The sequence below is a fragment of the Drosophila grimshawi genome, unplaced genomic scaffold, assembly GCF_018153295.1.
Source record: "Drosophila grimshawi isolate 15287-2541.00 unplaced genomic scaffold, ASM1815329v1 contig_311, whole genome shotgun sequence".
NCBI classification, from domain to species: domain Eukaryota; kingdom Metazoa; phylum Arthropoda; class Insecta; order Diptera; family Drosophilidae; genus Drosophila; species Drosophila grimshawi.
Genome location: NW_025063098.1, coordinates 27,105,064 through 27,118,998, shown reverse-complemented (window position 1 = coordinate 27,118,998; position 13,935 = coordinate 27,105,064). Strand labels below are relative to the sequence as shown.

At 34.8% G+C, this 13,935-nt stretch overlaps 1 protein-coding gene across 1 annotated transcript in view; it reads right to left on the bottom strand.

The window, feature by feature from the left end:
- Positions 1 to 950: 950 nt before the first annotated feature.
- Positions 951 to 13,935, bottom strand: part of LOC6569794 (guanylate cyclase soluble subunit beta-1) — a 59,823-nt gene continuing 46,838 nt past the window's right edge. The window contains exons 17-18 of the mRNA XM_001996118.3: positions 10,334 to 10,875; positions 951 to 1,613 (exon numbers count right to left, since the gene is read on the bottom strand). Of these exons, the coding sequence (XP_001996154.1) occupies positions 10,611 to 10,875 (265 nt within the window). The 3' untranslated portion in view covers positions 951 to 1,613; positions 10,334 to 10,610. The remainder of the gene's footprint in view (positions 1,614 to 10,333; positions 10,876 to 13,935) is intronic.

Here is a 13,935-nt window from a genome sequence, read left to right as displayed (position 1 = left end):
AAAAAATTTAAATGAAAATAATACTATCTGAAATTGCTGCTAAGTTTAAAAACATATACAATTTCAGGGTTTAATTAGATATTTTATTTATGTGTAGTTTTTTAGGTTACATATATTTATTTATGTATATATCATAATTATAACATATTTAACATTTACACATTACAGAGAGCAAGACAGAGAGAGAGAGCTAGAGAGGGAGAGAGAGAGAGAGACAGATACAGATTCAGAGACTAAGATTGAGGGAAAGAGGAGGTGAGATGGATAGAGAAAGTGATTTATTTCAGCTTAAACTTTTGTAATTTACAATTTGAATATTTCTTAACATTTTATGAACTCTCAAATCTGCTCTCAACTTTATAAAACATTTGCAACAAACAAACAGCTCTATATCGATCTATAGCCAAACTATCTTTACATGACTTACAAAGAACTTTCAGCAGAACAGTTAAGTATCTAGTAGATGCATTTCCATTTTTTTGTATTTTTTTTTTATCTCGTATTTATTTTTAAATATATGTTAATTTCTATAGCTGTGATTATACTGTTGCTCATATTTGATATTGTGTGATTATAATGCTGGGGAAAATACACTTTGTTTGATTTCTTTTTTTTATTTATACTTTTTCGAGTATGGGTTGGCTTAAGAACTATAAAGCTATTTTCAGTTGTTATGTATAGTACTCGTAGAGGTTTGTCTTATTAACACTTACATAGGTATGCATATTCTTACATATTGCCGGATAGCTCAATAAATGTACAGAAAATTTCACAAACAATATGCTTAGTTCATTTTTATTTTTGAATAGTTTTTTGGTAGTGGTTCCGGATGAGCTTGATTCTTTGGTATTTTGTTTTACTTTAAGGTATTCACTTAATGTACTGGTATTTTATTTAAAGTTGCGTATATATTTGGTATTTAATTGGTATTTTATTTTATTATTTTTGTTTGGTTAACTTGCTATTTACTTGTATAAGACTTTTTATTTTTGGTGCTGTTGAGTTTTGCTAACATTTTGTTTACTGGTCATTAAGTCCTGTATAGAAGTAGTGCTGTGAATTTCGCAATAGATGTAGAGTTTAGTAATCTATTCCCCATATCAGATACTATTCTACAGCTGTTTGGTGCCTTTCGTGGTATACTTAAGTATTTATGAGTTTCGCTTAATTAGAGTCCAAAAACATTTGTGGATTAGAATATTTGCCTTACATGGTTTATACTCATAGATAATTTGTACAGTTCTTGTTCATATGAGTTTTTTGTTGTAGTGTTTTCTGCATTTCGAAAGGAGCATTATAGCATACAATTTATATACTTATTTAAATTAGAATTATATGAGAAGTGCCTACATAAATTACATCTATAGTACAAAGCACAAAAAGTTCAGCCTAAGAAACCATCACAAAGTAGAAAAATAAATATATGTATTAACCCCTCTCATTTATATATATATTCCCAAACACTCAAAAAGCTTTGTTGAATACATATATAAAATTCATTTTAATTTTTATACAGGTAAAACTTTCACACACAAATAAACACAGCTTTCTCTCTACTTACTAATTACAACATACGAGTAGTTATGGCTTGGGATGCTTTACACTTATGATACCTGCAAAAAGAAGAAACAAATATAATAAATAAAATGCTCTAGAAATGAGAGTTTTATTTACTTGTGGTATACATATATATATATATATACAAATGAGGTCTTGTGTAAATGAAAAGTTCATAAAGTTTTTAGCTTGGCCATAAAATGCGGTTGAATAAAAAATCAAAGCCCAAAGACGGGGACGCCTTATATTTGCGCTCCATTGAGCTTTGTTTGTTCTGGTTTTGGCTTTTGTTTTTTCTCCTTTTTACACGCTGTTCCCTAAGCAATGAAATGAGTGTAAAAGGGTGTGTTGGACAACTGTTTGTTATACCCAGAAGTGAAAAATCTGTTTTGATTTAGGTACATTCGCTTATTTGTGATATCAGTGATCACCAAGACAAAAAAGATATTTGAAATTTGCTATTCTTTGCAAAATATATATTTGATGTGAATGAGATAGTGTTTTCCGGGTATAGGGTATTTTCACCGTCAAGCACCTACAACATTATCATTTTTTACTTATTGCCCTTTCTTCTTTAGGCTTCTATGCGCTTACAATTCAATTTTAACCCTTTACGGCCAATTACGTTGCCAAGCCGAGCCAAGCAGGGCCGGGCTAACAGTGTCAATGTCAAAGTTGAAACTTGGCCAGCAAAGTGGCAACTTTTTGTTGCCTCTTCGTTTTGTATGCCAACTGCGTTGGCCAGGTCAAAAAACAAACTACAAAGGCGTAAGCAACTTTTGATTGCCAAAAAAGAGTTCAAACGTGGCAGTATACCGTTATCTGTATTTACGTCTGTCTCCTCGTCCACTGTCAGCAGTATAGAAAATTAAAAATTGCAATCACGTAAAGTTCCACTAGAGGCTGGCTCAAGCGCCTGCCAAGAGACGAATATTTATAACGTTTGCTGATGATTTTTATTTTATTTATTTATCTTATTTGTTTCTACACTCTCGTCTGCGGTTGGCCTGGCCAAAATACTAAATATCAGCTATGTGTTTTCGGCAAGTTCTTTGATATGTGATTCGATGTGTTCGTGTCTATACAATATCAAAATGTTAAAGATGACTGAATATTTAGATAGGAGTTAAGTGATTGTTAGGAGCAACATTTTTTTTTTACATATTGTTATTATTTAGAAAGAGATGAAAAGAATTTTTTTCTTTATTTTTGTAAGCATTCTAAGTTATGGTGCTTACCAAGAGAAAAATTATTATTAGCTCTCTACAGTTGGGTGATCAAAATGACCTCATTTTAGGGTTCATAGGGAGAAGAAATATGTTTGCTATCACTATAAAGTGAGGTAATTGAAATTACGCCAGTTTAGAATGTAGACAAAAAAGAAAAATTAAAAAATATTTGTGCAAGCAGTCCAAAACCCAATAACCCGATTTTAGAGTCCGTACAAAGAAAGTAAAGCATTAAACAAGTAGTTAAAAATTAAATAAAAAATATAAAACTATTTTCTTAAATTGGGTTGTGTGGTAAAAGTGAAAAGTCTGTCACGAACCCATCTCTAATATCATCGACTGCATATAAATTCAATTTGCTGTGAAAAACAATGTAGCCGGATGGAAACACCAGAGTGTTTGAAATAAATAAAACATTTAAAAGCTTAAGAGCAGGAACAGGAACAGAATGACAATAGCTTCAATTGTAATGCTAAGGCAATGCGGGGGCTGAGAGAGAGAGAGAGAGAGAGAGAGAGAGAGAGAGAGACAGAGGGAGAGAAAGTAGTCAGTGGGGGCAGTCGCTGATCGTAATTGCACATGCATGTAAGCTGTAAGCCGTTGACAGGATAATACACACACACACACACACAGACTCAAATACAGAGTGACACACTAAGCAATTTAACAATTTTACAGACAATTAAACAACAACAGACCGGGTCTAGGTTTGGGGTCCTTGTGTGCCATGGACGCTGGACAGTGGACGGTGACTAGTGACTAGTGTGTGTTTGTCCTTCGGTTTAGCTTGTTATTGAAATTGACTGGCCGTTTGCTACTTGACAAAAATGTACTTGCATCGAGGAAGGCACCCATAAACTATCGATTAGTTTAATGCGCAAAAATAGCAGCAAGTGGCTGCTGCCAATTTTAGGGGGAGGGTTTTTGGCTAAGGGTGGACATACATGCCAGTGGAAGGCCACCAACAAATTGAATTAAAATTGTAAATATCGCACTGGACAGACTCTGGCGCGAACTCTATGGCCCACAAATCAAATGCATGAGCCAAGCCCCGTTTTTCGATTGCTATTGGGCTGCACTGGGCTTTAGTTGCTTGCCAAATGTTGAGCATACGCTCCGTTGGCCACATCAGTTCTGGGCAAAAAGCTGTAGGCGCTGTGCATGTCGTGTGCACAACATCGTGGCGTTAAAAGGATAACAAAAGCTGGCCCCAATGTTGCTGCTGATGTTGATGTTGTGGGCGTATTGCTCTATTTTTTGTTTTTTGCTTTTATATACAATTTAACAGTTTTTTGTTTTACATTTTGCTGGTTTTACTCGTCATCGCATTTGTTGGCAAAACTGGCACACGCTCGATTTGTGTGGCCATGTAACAAAAGGCAGTAAGATATACTATTTGATATAGTTTTGCTTTGTTATATAAAATCGGAGATTATTTGGGATTGCTATCGCTGTAGAATATAACATTTTTGCATCTGAATTTTGAATTTGAATGTAGCTGTTGCCTCTGTTCAGAAGCTGAACGACTCTCATAATTAACATGTAGCGAATAGCAAAAAAAAGAGGGAATGTTTGCTAATCATAATAAAAAATTGTAAGCTCGCGTTTATAAAGAATGGCTTAACTATTTTAAACTTGAAATATTTTGTATTTAAACTATATATACAATTAACTAATACATATTTTTCAAATTTTCTAAGAAAAATGTTGTATATTCTTAAATCTCATGCAAGACTTCTGAAAAAAAGGTTATTAATATTAATTTGATGTAATTCATATAACATTTTAATATATTTAACTCGTAAATATATTTTATTAATTATGACAACTATGGGATTCTGAGTTACTTCAAAGATATTGTTTAGAGTTAGTTCTCCGCTTGACAGATATACATATAATGCCCAGATTCATTAAGAAAACATTAGCCAAAAATATGAGTTCGCTCTAAGGGAATTGCTCATTTTAACCATTAAGTGTATTAAATTCAAGTATTATTCTAAAGTGGGTATTTATTGAAATGAAATATGCAATTATGTTATTAGACAAAGAAAAATATTTGGGGATAACGTTCCAATTGTGCTTAGTGTATTGCTGAGAGCACGAAACTGACAGCTGATATAACAATCGCTAAGCTAGGCTAAAATTGGAGCACATCTGTGTTCAATTAAATATGCTAAGCATGAATCGAATCAAATTTGTTGACTGCATTTGCATTTTGTTGCCGCAATTTCGATTTGGCTTCGCTTGCAACTGGCTGTGTGGCTGTGGCAGCTGTGGCTGCGCTGCAAGCGAACTTGGAAACATTGCATGCCACAACGACACCGTATTCAAATGCAGGCGTCTGTTTGCCAACCCAGCCAACTGTCAAACTGTCTGTCTGTCTCTGTGTCTATCTGTCTGTTTGCCTGCCTGACAAAGCCGAAGGCGGAGGGCGGGGTTCATGTAGGGCGTTTAGTTAATGTTGTTGTTAAATTGAGCATTGTGTGTGTGCTTCAGTCAGTTAGTTTGTGTTTGTGTTTGCGGGCGTTTCAACTTTAATTGAAATTAGTGCTGAGTTTTCGATTAAGTCCTGACTTACCGGTTTGGGCAGGTTTCATTTGTTAGGGATTCTCGTCTTGGGACTCAATTTGCAATTTTACATCAAGTTGACAATTGGTATGGGGAATTTAACTTTGATGTACTTTTTTTTTAACATCGTAGCATTCAGTTTAATGATGCTGGGAGACAACAGCTTGGCACTTTATAGCAACTACTATGACTCTTATATGGAACATGTCCATAAACTAGGTATCATTTATTAATGACTGAAATGAGACCATAAAAACTTTGAAGCTGCTGCACACGGACTGTGGCAATAGTCAAATAGCAAAAGTTTCAACAACTAACCACATGGGCAAAACTTTATGAGCCACGACAAGGACTCTCAGGTAACCTTTTGGGGCTGCCGCCTACATTTTTGCTAGCTTTAGTTTGCCCAAGGTAAGTAAAAGGGTAAAAGTTGAGCGATCTGTCTCTGCACATAAAAAAAATTAAATAAAAATAATTCAATAAAAAAATACCATAGCTCTCTTGAGCCTTTGGCCTTTCGTCCTTACCGAGAATTTCAAATGTGGCAACGTGCGAATAATTTCCATTAAAATGCGCAACACATGTCTGAGAAGTTTGTCGCCACTTGCTGCTGCTGCCAGTTGTCAGCAGCAACCCTTTTTTCTATCATAACTCACACTAATTTTGCATTAGACACACGCGGCGAATGCGTAATATTTTCGTCTCTGCTGCTGCCGGCTTGACATATAACACATCATGCCTCAAAGCTAAAAGCGCATTATACTCATTGACATAGTCATTGTCATCAGCATTAACGTTAGACATATTATTATCTTGCTAAGCTTTTTGCCTGGCCATTTTTCTTTCCGTTCTCTAGTTCTTGTGAGCATTCTTTATAGTTATTTATTACGGCAAGGTTATATAAACTATGTGAGGTGACTTGGAAAGCTCAATTGGCGATTAAGTCTATTGGATGAAATATATACGTTCATTTAACATTTAAATATGTTTTCACTGGCCTTATAAAAATAAGAAGTATGAATTCGTTAAAATAAATTAAATACAATTATAATTCAGAATTAAATAAATATATTTTTTATGTTAAAAAAATTGATCAAGTAATAAATTAATAAGTGTTTTTCTGCTCCAGCTTTTCTTCTAAAAAATAGAATTGGTTATTCAATAAAAATTACATAAATCAAATAAATATTTTTTTCTTGAACCTCAAATACATATTTAATCTGCCAGCTACTTTGGGGCATTCAAGTTAAAGAAGTTTGTTTTGCTGTTACACATTTTACTCGGCTGTCGCTCTTGCCCAAAAACTGATTTAAGCTTACAACTAGCAGTCGCGTTTGGTTCTGACATTTTGTCGTCGGCGGCTCATAGCAATCATAATTTCCATCTTTATGAATTTTTAATGAGAAAAGCCGACTTGAACTGGATACGAGCAGGGGAAGCAGAAGAAGCAGAAGCCGCTTAGCGGGAGCATCGCGTCTGTCACTTGCAATTTGAACTAAATTTTTTATGAGCCTCGCACGCAACGGCCTTGAAAAAGGACAGGATGCCAGGGCCAAAAACAGGCTCAGAACCAGACCTAGTACCAGACCCAGACCAGACCAGGCCAGGCCCAGAGGAAGAGTCAGAGTCAGGCGCAGGCATCGAATTGATGTTGTATTTAGTTAGGCAAATATTTATTTGATTGGTTTCGGGATTTGCATTTGTGTATTTGAAATGTAAGCGACGCGAACAGAAAACCAAATTGTGCGAGAGAAAAAAATGTGAAAAAACCGTCTAGAAGGATATATATTCTCATGTATATATAAATTTATTGATGGATGTGCTTGCGGAAATGTAAAGAAAACATACATATATCTTTCAAACAGTCAGTCGATGATAAATGAGGGTAAGTCCAATGCCACGAGTTGAAAGCATCTCGATGTGGCACAAAGGCAGACTTAATTAAGAGCTCGTTAAAGTTCCTTTTTTTTGCAGGACAAAGCGCTCTGATTTTACCGCAGTGAATGCCTGATGAATAAATGAGTGCATTCACTTGAATTGCAACTGCAACTCTTTAACAATTTCAAGGCGAATCGAATGCCATAAAAATAATCTTGTAAATAAACAGATTAAAGAGGATAAAAAAATGAAGGCAGAAGATGGGCAACAACAATAACAGCCTGAGGCAACATCCTGTACAAATAAACCGGATGTGAAGTATAAATAAATGCTAAATAGAAGAAGCGAAGAAAAATTATTAGAAAAATCAGGCAGCTGCTGTAGGTCTGGAAAAGGTTAGGGGTGCGGTTAGGATAAGGGGGTGTTGAGCAACCGGATGCCAAGAGCAAACAGTGTGACAAAAGAGTTGCCAAAAATGTGAGCGAAGCAACGAAGCATGTTTAATCTTCCGTCTTCTGAAGGACAGTCACAAATATTAAGGATACGGTTTTAAAGTAAATTAGGCTAATTTAAGCTTTGCACATTTGTTTGGTTCCACATAATTTTAATGCAAATAAATTTTGAATTCCATAAAAAAGAATATCAAAATATCTTGTTGAATGTAAAATATTACAAAAAATCATTTTGATGAGTTTTGCTTTGAATAAGCCCACTTATTAAACTGGCAACAAAGTATTTCTCATTCTAACACGGCTCATAACAAAATCCCAACTTCAATCTCATAAGACCTTAATTTGTAGTCCTTGTGCTGTCTGCATTCGTTATGAATGCAAATGAGCTGTTGACCGTAAGAGAAAGATTGAGATTTATATTAAATTTGAGAAATGTGCTTGGCAAACATTTCGTTTACCCTTTTTAATTATTATTTGTAAGCAAAATAGAAATATAAATGTAAGCAGAAAAAACTGAATGCGACAAATAATCAATGTTAATCCATTTCTAACGAGGCATCGTTAGGGAGACACACACACAATCGCACATATTCCTGGCACTTGTATATGGATGGCATCATCATTAAAATGCCTTCCAACTTGCAAGTCATCAAATTGCATTGTTGTTTTTGTTTTTGATGTTATTGTTATTGTTATGGTTGGCATTTAACGATAATGTGCGCATATCGAGGACATAAACAGACATTGCGAGCTAATATAAAATGGCGAGCCCACAAGCAGTTCCCAAACACACATTTTCAAAACAAAATCTGTATGCAAGTCTATAAGCAGCTTACTCCCAGTTTTTGAATATATGTATCTATATCTGTATCTGTGCATGGGTCGGTCTGTGGGCGTTTAATGCGATTCGCTTTGCCTCAATGTCACATACATTAACAAAGTTTCCGGAAAAAGATATAAACTTGAGTTACACTCCAGCGAGGGTCGTCGCTGCACACTTGGGAATAATAGTCAATATTCTTTGCGATTGTTAAATTGTTAATTGCATAATAATAACACCAACACTTCTTTGATTATGATTGTAGCTATAGTTATGGATTGGAGTAGTAGTATATGGAGTTCGTGGCAACTCCGTAAGCCGAAAATTGAAATCATATTTCCAAAAAGCGTAGTAAATATACAAAATTGAAAGTCGGAATAAACTAGTACTTATTTTGCAGGCAGAGAATCTCACACTTAACCACTTTGATTTAATATCGAGCTTTATAAAAATCATAAAATATTTATGAATTAAACTTGTTGCTTACAAAATAATTTTGGGTTTGGTGCAGAGGTTTCTACATACTTAAATGTAAGCTGTAACTCCTATATATATCTAACTCTACCTTCTCAATTTAAGGGACCGAAAAACTCTTTACAAGTTCAGTCATTAAAAAATTAATGAAACATAACAGAAATAAAAAAAAATAATTTTATAATCTTTCAGTATATATTATTCATATTATTATATATATTATTATATAAAAAGTGACCAACTCAAGAAAAGTGTTAGAGGGAGGGAGAAGAGAAATATTGAAGACTTTGATGCATCAGTTTATTATTAAGATATTTAGTTAAGGTAGATAACAGGCTATTATATAATATGTGCCATAATTATTTTTAAATTAGCTGTGTTATCTTCCTCAACTATATATGTAACCCTTCTCGCTCTACTTCTCCCAAGTTCCTTCTACCCATTTGATAAACATTTCAAACTGCCCTTTTGCATCTATATCTGTCGCAGATTCAATGGCAGCAGCCTTTCTGCTTTTGCGGTTGTTTGCTTATGCCAAATATTTGATATGAAAATATGTGTTAAATTCCGAGCGTTTGTACTCTTTCAAACTGGCAAACCAGCGCAGCTCAGTTTGTTGGGGTTTTTTTTTTTTAGGTATATAGAAAGATATATATATATATATATATATATTTATATATGTAAATATATGGTACGCTTGCAGTAACAACAGCAGCATGGATCTAGCCGAACTTTTGTAAACAAAAACAAAAAATGAGCACAAACAAAGTCAATGCAAACATTTTGCTCGGCGCTGTTGACAATCCTTTGGTTCGGCAGTCTTGGCTAAGTATGCTACAAAATGTTGGAGGCTCAGAGTCGGGAGCCAGTGAAGTGGGGGATATATATATTTAACTGTTTGCCATATTATGGCTTTTATATTGAGTTGTTTTGGACTTATCTAGTTTACTGCATAAGCACAGAGACTTGGGCAAACAAAAACAAACGACACAACACAGCAAACTTGTACAGGATGTGTTTTCTTTTATGTGCAATCCTTGTTTAGAGTTCTCAAATGACAAACAACACTTTAACTAATGGCAAATGCCTACAGAGATATCGGCAAGTGGCATTGGAAATGATACATGATGCTAATTCGGCATGAGTAGATAGATACACGATTTTGATTTATGCAGTACAAATAAGCGTTGTAAATATGCCATAAATTACGTATACGCAGCGTAATCGCTGTACAAATGTAAATCATTGTGTAAACTAAGTTGTGTGGGCGTGTCGCCAATCGAAAGAGTACAGATGCAAGATGGAAGATGCACGATGGAATAGATGGAAGACGGAAGAGCATTAACATAAATTACCTTTTGCGAGCCAACGAAGCCAAACGAGGCTGATGCCAACTGCTGCTGCTTCTGCTCCACGGGACAAATGCGGGCCAAGATAGGATAAGTGCAGAGTCATAGAAATGAAGTGGTTAAGTGGCCAGGACACATGCATACACAGACACAGACAGTCACACACACAGACAGACAGACAGACAGACAGACAGACACACAGACAGACAGACAGACAGTCGCAGTAAAGGAATCACACATAGATTTTGCCTTAGAGCATAATATTTCATTGCTTGTGCATTTTCTATGCATCCTTTGGCGCCACAGGACCCGTCGAGGACGTACGTGAGACGCTTGCATGTTGCCCCATGGCCAGACGTTGCGTTGTCGCCGTTGGCGTTGTGGGTTGCAGCAGCGGCGAGTCGAGGCTGCCATTGCCACTGGTCGTGTTGCTGGTGGCACGTGTCAGGAACCAGCAGTCCATCGGCGTCGGCTTGCCCTTCATAATGACCGGGCCACGATACTCCAGCTGAAAGGACTCGTCCTGGTTGATCTCCTGGCAGAGTAACCTGCAAAAGAGAGACAGCAAACGTTTGCCATGCATTAGTTGCGTTGTGTTGCACGATATGATTTAAGACAATCGCGTGCTGCTTGTGGCACAAAGTGCACACAGAGATTTAAATTACGACTACTTCATATTCGCATAATGCATGCACCGCCCCCAACGGATGTGGGCGTGGCTTAGCCAATTTATTACAAGCACTTGGCTAATGCATGTCGTCTTAGAGCCACATACAAATACAGTTACTTAAGTGCTAACTTGAGAGTTATGCGGCAAATTATTTACAATCACTGCGTTCTTTTGGGAGTACTCTAAAAATTTATAAAATAACAACCATAATAGTTTTTCATTTTAATAAAAAAAAATAAATAGATACATAGGATAAATGAAAATTACGATAAATATTATTTTATATTTTACAAATTAACCAATCAAAGCGGAACTGCGAAACTAACTCGGCTGATTAATTGGGAAGAATCAATTTTAACACTTGGTAGTTTATTTCTGATTAAACCAAGCATAATTCTACGATCAGCAAGAGAAGAAAGATGTATTAAAAGTCTAATACGATAGGCAAACTATTGTTGGCATCCAAGTTAAGAGCCCAAAGGACAAATTGCATAAATTGTAATTGGAAGAGTGAAATATAAAGATAAGAAGTTATGAAGAACAAAATGTGTATGCCTAAATGCGATTTCATTGTATTTTAACATTAAATTCAGCAATTAAACTCATTATCTCACACGTCTGCAAAAGGGACTTTCATCTATTTGAAAACAATGTCAAGCCTTTAAAACATTGGAATGTTTAAAAAACAGGCATACAATTAACTTTATGAGTTAAGTTGTAAAGTTGCTTTTATGGTTGTTTTTTAAATTAATTGCTGTTGACTTCAACTTCTTATCAAACATGTTTACTTATTTATTCTACCTGTAAATTCATACGATGTATTTATTTCCCGACTTAAATGTATGCAAATTGTATGCATTGTATGCATTTTCCATCAAATTTATTACACAATTTGCCATTTTGCATCCTTCATGCACATTATTGAATTTGTTTGGCTTCAAGTGCTGGTCTTGTTGTGGTCACGTTTCCGTTTCCGTTCCGGGCAGCCACAACATTTCATATAAATACCCCAGTCAATATGTGTGTGTGTCGGTGTGTGTGTGTGGGTGTGAATGGATGATATGCTTGATTATTCAATTTATTTAGCACTTTTTCAAAGTGCGCCTTTTGACCACAAATTAAATGGATCACTTTTTAATAGAATAATAAAAGTAAGATCCAATTTATGAACTTTATAAGGTGCACTTAATAATATACATATAAGTGTGCCAATTCCATTTCAATTTTCCGCCATTAATATACCCTGCAGAGCTTGCAATGGAGTGTATTATAGCTAGAGGCAGAACTCGTCAGTTATACAAATATGATTACTCAGAATCAAACAACGAGGTGATCCACTCCTGTTCGTTAAACTTAATATTAATCTTTATAACTGGAGAACAGTTAAGTTTGTAAATATATATTTTCTATTATAAATACTTCTCTCTCTCACTCTCTCTCAAATTAAATATGTGCTCACATATCACACTTCAGATCTAACTACAGAGTATCTCATAGTTGAGCACCTTCTTAGCAGCTTATGAATACTTAATCGTGTTTATTCAACTGATTAAGGGGAAATATTCACATGTACGCAGACAATCAGCATCGCTCTCCCCCCAGCTGAATGGGTTTTAATTAATGTCTTCATTACCCGCTGCGTAATTATTCGAGTAAATATTTAAGGTATAAGTGTAAATAAGACGTGTGCAATATAAATATTTAATTTTGATAATTGATGGGTAAGCATTAAACTTACTGAACTAACCAATAAATATTTGTTATATTGAAATTTACTGGAAAAAATAGCTTCTTGTTAAGCAGAAAAATCCGTAAATAAATTACAAATCCACAATTCAATTGACATATGCAAATAACCAATGTTGTGAGCCACCCAATAAAAAAAAAAATATATGTGAAATATATATGCGCGGTGAAAGTAAATGATTCTTTTAAAAGTAAAACAAAAAATTACATTTGATTTGTAGCGTCAGAAAAATGTGCATATTTCCTGCACCGAAGTTTAAATATGCTTAAACATGAAGTTGAATGTTATTGAGCTGATTAAATTTAATATATGTATGTTTCAATTATTCTTATAAGAGTCCTACGATTATTATTTACAGATTAATGGAATAGATTTACAATGAAATTTTCGATTATTAGACTCATATGTGTGTCGAATTTGACGAAGATGATAACAATCTGGATTACATTCCTAATTCAATTCACAAATATGTCAAAAGTGAAAAATTAGAATAATCTTATATAAGCATGCACTTAGTATGTAAAAACATTCCATAAGTATACAAAAATAATTTATGCAATATGCTGCCCATTATTGTAAAAATGAAAATATCCCATGGCGAATTTATAAAAAAAGAAGCATTTTATATCGTGATAAATAAATTGAAAATGTGTGGTTTTAATTCAATTCAGTTTTTTTTTTTTACTTTGCACCTATAACAGTGTGTGTATTTTTGGGAGTATGTGTGTGTGTGTACGAGTGTGTGTGTGTGAGTGTGCGTAATGTAAACACTTACAAGCGCTTATCAATTACGCACTTTGAGCAATAACAAACTGAACTTCTGCTTCTGTTTTGACTGAAAATCGCAAAGAAAAATATCCAGAGAGACGGAGAGAGAGAGTGAGAGAAGAAAAGTGCGTGGGCGTAGGTGAGGGTGTATACTGAGAGAGAGAGGTGTGGAAAGGCTGAGCGAGAGATTGTGGGAGAGTGAGCAGCTAAAAACAGCTGAGCGATTGTGTTTTTAACAAATTTGATGTTGTTTTCAGTTGCTTGGCGTCTGTTGAACAGTGTGAATTGATCTATTTTATGTAATGTGAATTGAGTCGGTTACAAATTGAATTTACAAGCAAATTATTGTCATAGTATATTATCAAGTGACCTACTCAAAACAAGCTATGAAATAACAATCGCTCATCTGGCAAACGAACACCT